This window comes from Phlebotomus papatasi, chromosome 3 (assembly GCF_024763615.1).
Source record: "Phlebotomus papatasi isolate M1 chromosome 3, Ppap_2.1, whole genome shotgun sequence".
Lineage (NCBI taxonomy): Eukaryota > Metazoa > Arthropoda > Insecta > Diptera > Psychodidae > Phlebotomus > Phlebotomus papatasi.
The window spans coordinates 21,602,860-21,609,950 of NC_077224.1; the positions used below are offsets into that span (position 1 = coordinate 21,602,860).

General features: G+C 34.6%; 2 protein-coding genes across 3 annotated transcripts in view; both read right to left on the reverse strand.

Moving 5' to 3' along the window:
- The window catches only part of LOC129808236 (pseudouridylate synthase RPUSD2-like), a 351,794-nt gene extending 346,988 nt beyond the window's left edge, over positions 1 to 4,806 (reverse strand). The window contains exons 1-2 of one of the 2 annotated variants that reach the window (XM_055858055.1): positions 4,677 to 4,806; positions 4,373 to 4,612 (exon numbers count right to left, since the gene is read on the reverse strand). In XM_055858055.1, coding sequence (XP_055714030.1) covers positions 4,373 to 4,612; positions 4,677 to 4,709 — 273 coding nt within the window. In that variant the 5' untranslated portion in view covers positions 4,710 to 4,806. Of the gene's footprint in view, positions 1 to 4,372; positions 4,613 to 4,676 lie in introns of those variants that run through there. The other variant, XM_055858054.1, reaches the window with a different exon arrangement.
- Positions 4,807 to 4,882: 76 nt separating this feature from the next.
- Positions 4,883 to 5,733, reverse strand: LOC129808244 (U6 snRNA-associated Sm-like protein LSm4). The gene is made up of 5 exons (XM_055858066.1): positions 5,628 to 5,733; positions 5,526 to 5,567; positions 5,365 to 5,463; positions 5,194 to 5,301; positions 4,883 to 5,123 (listed from the first exon to the last, which is right to left on the reverse strand). The coding sequence occupies exons 1-5, from the start codon at positions 5,628 to 5,630 to the stop codon at positions 4,932 to 4,934; spliced, it is 444 nt and encodes a 147-aa protein (XP_055714041.1). The 5' UTR covers positions 5,631 to 5,733; the 3' UTR covers positions 4,883 to 4,931.
- Positions 5,734 to 7,091: the final 1,358 nt, after the last annotated feature.

Genomic DNA, 7,091 nt, shown 5'->3' on the forward strand with positions numbered 1-7,091 from the left:
CAGAGAGAGGTTTGAAAAACCTAGCCAATAAGGCTGTTTTTTTTTTCAATTTTAATTTGCAATTTGGTGACAATTTGCAGAAAAGAATACGCTTTTCGGGATCGGCATCAATAGACAATAGCGGAGACCGGGGTACAATTAGCCAGGGGTAGAATTAGTCCGTGGATTTTTCTCGTTTCTTGTGCATTGAGCAAAGTTTTTTTTTTTTAATGAAAGTGGGCGCACACATACCTATATTCCCAAAAATATTTATAAATCTGATCCTGTTATCCTACAACTTAGAAGCATTTTTATAAAATGGGTGTAAAATTGTAATTTTGTTGTTAAAGGTTTTTGCTCAGTATTTGGTTTTCTGAGTGGCTAGTCAAGATATCACAGTTTTACCTTCTTTCTGGTTCAATAAATCTAATTTAAAGATATTTTTCAGTTGGATAATAATTATCTACTTTTTTATTTAAGATAATAAACACTGAAAGAACCCTCGGGGCAGATATAGCCACTCTTCCGTGACAGGCTAAAACTAGCAATGAATTTTTATTAATACATGGATAAATGTTAGATGAAAAAGTACCTTTGATATTCCTAGCAATATTGTAATATAGATGTGCGATTTGTGAAATAGATTTTTTCAGGATGTTTGCATCAGTTTTTACTCAATTACAAAAATTTGTTTAAAAACTCAGCTAAAGTCTTTTGCTTTAGGTTTTTGGTTACATATTTAACATCAATAAGCTTCAGTCTATCAAATGAAACAATATTTAGTATCGCCAGTTCGAGGTATTTCACTGAGTGAGTGAGAGAAATCCGAAAAAAGTTAAAATAACATTCCAGAAATGTTTATTTTACCCTGCATTATTGATCCGAAATCGGTGTAAATATTATGCTTTTAGGTGTATGAGGGGTTAAAGTTACCCTTTTTCGTATTAATTTTACCCTTAGAAAGATGTAAAATTAACATTAAATGTTGATATATTTTTACACCCAAAAAGTGTTAAAGTTATGAGGAAAAAATGTTAATCGCACTCCCGTTTTTCTCTCAGTGTTGTAATTCGCGAAAAAAAGCTTCATTTGCTCCCTATTCCTGGTTCAATTGTTCGTCACAATATTTTTATAGTATGTTTTTTTTTTAATTCCCAATTAGAAAGCTTACTTTCACATTTCTGAACTAATCGAAACAAAATTAATTTCCAAAATATGGCCACGGAAATTCTGAACCGGTTCATTATCGGTTCAAAAGCTATTGGAACCGGTTCAGTTTTATCGAAAATTCCAAGACCTTTCCAACGAAAAATAACATAATATACCATTTGGTTAAGAAATACGCTCTCTAGAGGTTTTTTTGTGTTTGAGCTTGAAAACCCGTTATTAGGAAGGATTCAATGGTATTTTCGTCTAAGAGCGAAATGTCCGCCTGGGTAATCATTTGGTTAAAAAACATAGTTTTATAGAAGGCGAGGGGAGGGGGGAAATGAGGGGCATGTTAACGATCCTTGGGTCGACTTATGGGGGGGGTCCCCCGAAGGTCCCAAGTCGCTATCTCTAACCGTTTGGCCACTAGAGCTGACGACAAACGGAAGGAAAGACTGACAAACAGCGTGACGACAGTAAAAATTAATCTTGTTAAAATTTTGTCCAAAGAATGTTATTTGCCAATTTGGCAAAACTTGTTTCTCACATTCTGTATGGAAAAAAACATAGTTCTAACGAACTTTCCTTATTAATTTGGCAAAATTTAATTTTCAGAGTAAATTGAACGATTGTTACACGTACTTTTCAATTTATCGTTATATTTCATGAGTGAATGACAAGTTGTGATTCTACTTTTCTTATCAAGTTCAGCAAACGAAATACTTAAAATCGTTCTAATACGATCTCTTACACAAATGACCTCCTATATTGAACAAAAAAAAGATTGTCATGAATATAACCTAAAATTAATTTTAACACAAAAAACACATACTCGAATTTCTGTCATCAAACATATTTGCAAAATATTGTTTAAAAAGAAAGCCTTGGACAAAATTAATCTTTAAATGTTTTATTTTTAAATATTAAAAAAAAACTTGAACTGGTAAAAATAAAAATGGGTGCTTATTCAAAAAGATAAGCTGCAGATTAGCTTCAGATCAAAAGATTAGCTTCAGATGCCCTTGAAGTGAAACTTAAATTTCAATTCGCTTTAAAAGTAAGGTTATGGAGAAAGAATTTTCGTTCTTTCTGCTAAAATTTAAAAAGAAAATTATATGAAGAAATATTTGTCTATGAGCTCAACAAACGAATTCTGTTTTATTCTACTTAGATTCAGACTGATCCTTAAGAATATGAAACCTGTAAAATTCAGCAGTAAATGGTAAACGCTCCATCCCGTCTATGTTTTTTTTTATGTTAAATGAACTAAGTTAGACCCAACCTAACCTTACACTTGACATAACTTCTAATACAATGCCCGCTTTCTAATCCGGATCGCCGTAATCCGGACAAGTTCACGACGGTTACATTTAAAATACTTTTGAGGTTTTGTATGCATGTGTGTTCCAGCAATGAAAATGAACTATCCTGTGATGCTTTTTATTTAATAAATGAAGTAAGGGAAGAGCACCCCAGATCGGAATGTTAAGAGACATTCTCGATATTTAGTTGAAAATATAAGACTCAAAATACTATTTGGTATTTTTGTATATGCTAATTGGTATATTAGTGATCCATTTAACTATATCTGTGTATTTGAATTTTTAATTTTTACAAAAAATAATAAAAATTAGGTGTAATTGCAAACTTGCGATCTGTACCTCGGATCGTCACGAATTCAATCAGGTGTCTCATGGAAATTTAATTTTATAAATTAAATCAGAGCTAATGCAGTACATTCTTGTAAGAGTTAAATGGTAAAATGTAGCTAATAATTTTTAAAAATTCATTTGGTTTGGAACAACAATATGGTAATAACCTGACGATCCGAGAAACACTGCCGATCGCTGGTACTCTTCCCTTATAATAGAATAGACTTCCCTAGTAAAAAAAAATTGAACTGGTAAAAATAAAAATGGGTGCTTATTAAAAAAAAAGATTAGCCACAGATTAGCTTCAGATCAAAAGATTAGCTTCAAATGCCCTTGAAGTGAATCTTGAATTTCAAGTTGTTTTAAAAGTAAGGTTATGGAGAAAGAATTTTCGTTCTTTCTGCTAAAATTTAAAAGGAAAATTATATGAAGAGAAAAAGAGTGAAATATTTGTCTATGAGCTCAACAAACAAATTCTATTTTATTCTACTTAAGACTTTAACTAATCCTTAAGAATATCTAACCTGTAAAATTCAGCAGTAAATTGTAAACGCTCCACCCCGTGTTTTTTTTTAGGATAAATGTACAGTAAACTCTCTCTCAATCGGGCATATGAGACAAAATGTCATCCAAATTATCGAGAGATTCGGGCATCAAAGTCAGTGTAAATTGCACAAAAAGTTCTGAATTTGAACAAATTTGCTTTAAAATAAAACTTGAAAATTGTCAACAAAATTTTGCGCCCAATTGAAAAATAGCCGATTGATTGAGAGTCTACTGTATTAGGTTAGACTCAACCTAACCTTACATTTGACATAACTTCTAATTACCCTAAAATTAGAAAATTCCTAACTGCCTCAACAGTTATGAAGAGGTATTTCTCGTGTCTAAAATTATTTTTACGAACCTTCGGTTATGGTAATTTATCTTTAACTTTAATCTATGTATCCTGAAATGATCAACTCTGCTACTGCACAATTTTCTCCTGAGAAAGTTGCAATTTCTTGTGCAACACGAAACGAAAGCTTTTGCATTCTCCCATCCCCAGCATCATATTGTCTTCCTCCAGGCCCCAGAAGCTCCGAGCAGGAGGCGGAAAAGGTGAAGTGTGATACGGAGAAGTTCACAGAGGAAGACCATTTCTTCCCTTGAATTTCCCAGAACACGGAAAACCGACTGTGTCTCCGACTCCGACAAAGTGAACACAAGATTGCAAGAGAGGAGGAACCAAAAATGGGAAAATGGGTTAGTAAATGAGAATTTATCTCATTTACATTGTTGTAAATAGGAAGAAAATAGAAACTTGGAGCCCTTGGAGCCAGGTGAGACTGGAGTACATTTTTTCAATTGCAGGATTATAATAAATCTCTGAGAGAGTTTTTGAACAAGAAACTTAAGTGATTCTTTTTTTTATTGGGGAAAACCACCCAACAATTGCACTAAAAAGTTTTTCAATAAACTTCTTTTGTATCCTGACCAAAAAAATGCAGGAACTTTAGATTGGGCAAAATTTGGGGATTAGGAGAAGAGTTTACGTGGAATTATTTAAGCAGTTGGGATGAAGAGAATTATCAATTTTTTTAAGCACTAACCTGGCCAAATGCTTCGAACCAGACGCCCCCATCTTGCTCTTCCCGCTCAGGAGACTCCGTCGTCCGGAAGACCAGAATATTGTCATTCTGGAAGTTCCTCTCGCAATGCTGCGTTGCAGCATTCTGCTTCAGCACTTTACTAACATTCTCACTCATTTTGCACCACAATTCACTCACTAAATTCACAGAAAAACACTTATTTGTCCGGGGATGCCGCCAAAGCTTCGGACACAGATGCTTCTGCCAAAAAAAATCAATCAATTCAGTTGAATTTAATCAACCAACTTCTTAAAAATGTACTTACAAGTTCACAAAAGACTTTCCCCACACTCCTCATGAAATAACACAAAGAAAATCGCGAGAAAATTCACGAAAAACAACGCGTGGTCCACCTAAACAAACTTTCACTTTTTGAGGTTATGTCGCTGACTGTCAAATCCATTTTGCCGCCTTCACTACCCGGAACTCCCAGAATTTTCGGACTTTCCCAGAAGATTAAAAGAAAACCCATTTGGAGATTTTTTCTGCGGACTTTTATTTCTCACACAAGCCTACTAATCTACTTGGGGACTTTTTTCTGTGGATTTTTGTTTCCAGGTGCCAGGGGACGATTGTTTTGTGCCTGCTGACGATTGCCTTGTCCATCTCGACGTCCGGAAAATGCATTGTTCCTGTTCTGCTGGTTCCTTCCACGCTGATTCTGCCCACCGCGGTTCTGTTTATTCATCTCCTGGCGATTTCTTGTCTTTTGCTGTGAAGGAATTAAATGGAAATGGAAAATTAAGACGGGAAATTGAACATTTGATGCTCATGAATGTTACCTGGACATCTTCCTTCACCATATCGATCACCTCATCAGGAATACGGAGGTATTTGATTGTACTGCCTCTGATATAGCACTCTGGCATCCTCCAGAACCTATCACCATCCTGAAAAAGCCGTAAAATTCAGCAGGAACAACATTTAAGAAACCAGTGAGAAAGAATGCTTACTTTAGAAGTGCAAATGACCTCTCGGAGATTAATATTCATCCAGGTATCGCAGCTGACCAAGTGTCCATTGTATGTCTCGCCGTTCTTCAGCTCCACGAGCTGGAAAATCAAGATTTTCTCAATAATCTTCAAGGATTCCTAAGTAAACGTTTGGTACTCACCATGGGATGACTCTGAGCAGTTTTTAGAAGAGACAGAGGGAGCTGGAAGAGAGATTATCCATTTAATAGATTCTTTAAGAGGTATTCTACAAATTACCTTACCATTTTATTAATTTTTTGTACGAATTTCTATTAAAATGATAAAGTTTTCTTTTTGTTTACAAAAACACAAATTTCTTTCACTCTTCCTAGGGAGACTGTGAAGAAAATCACAGCTTTAGTAATCAATGTGAAAAATTCAGTAGCTTTTTACAGAGGCTTAGGAAGTATTTGGTATTACTAATTTTTTCACATTGAATTAACAATAGGGTGTTTTGTCTAAAAAGCAAGACAGTTTGGAAAGGGAGCCGAAGCAGTGTGGAATGTGAGACACTTCCCTTAAAACATGATAATAAATCAATTAAATAATATTTTAATTCTCAATCAAAAGACTATTACACTCGACACGTCGACACCTTCGTTATCCGGCTGACTGTGGGACAAAATGACATTTAGGTTTTTTGAATGATCAACGGTTTTTTTTATATTTTGTGCTTTGTGAATTTATTTTCTGTCTGACGAAGAACAAGAGAATTTTCTTCATGGTGTGCTTATGTTTAATTTTTTGTTACAATTATGTATTAAAACTTCGATACAATGTTAATAATACTTTAATTCACTCTGGACAAACTTCATGTTTAGTGAAAATAATTTTGAATACATCAACCGCCAGTGTTTGGCAGCTGTCACCCGGATAACGAAGTGCCGGATAACGAAGAGCTGAGTGTAATCCTAATTTTGTGATTAATGAAGAACTCAAAAACGTAAAAGGCGTTAATTTACAATTTAAGAGTGACTTTCGAAATGAATTTGAAAAATGTATTGCATGCATGTCATTCATAACCTTTGAAAGTTGTCATTTCCACTCTTTCTTATGGAAGTTACTAGGTAAATATCAAAGTATTTGACGTGAATTTTCAGTAAAATATTTGAGTTATTAATAAGTGCGTAGTGAAAAACGAAGGAAATATATTCATTGACAAGGTAAATAAGAAATATTTGTAAAATATTCAAGGTAAAAGGGAGAGAAGTGGTTTAATTTGATATCTCGTGAAAAGCACCTTTTATTTAATGTTGGACAAAGTATTTTTGATGTCTCTTCATGATTTCAGTGAATGAATTTGTATTTCTTGTGAAGTTAAATTATGGCAACAAAGAAGAAAAAGATCCTTAATTATCCGGTAGAACAATTGCAACACGCAATAGAAGCTGTTAAGAAGGGTATGTCCTTGAGAAAGGCTGCCAAAGCTTTCCAGGTCCCGAAGTCCACTTTGTTTAATAGAGTGATTGGCAAATTTTCTGGAGAAAAACAGATAGGAGCACTTGCAGTACTCTCCAAGCAAGTGGAAAAGGATCTGGTGGATTGGTTAGTGGAATGTGCTGAAAAGTGGCATCCAATTACTAAGGTGCAATTGCTGGACAGCGTTGAGTTCCTGTGTAAAAGGATGAAGTTGGAGAACGTTTTCACTGAGGGACGTCCAGGGACTTCATGGTACTTAGGATTCCTCAAGCCAAGCGTCATCCGGA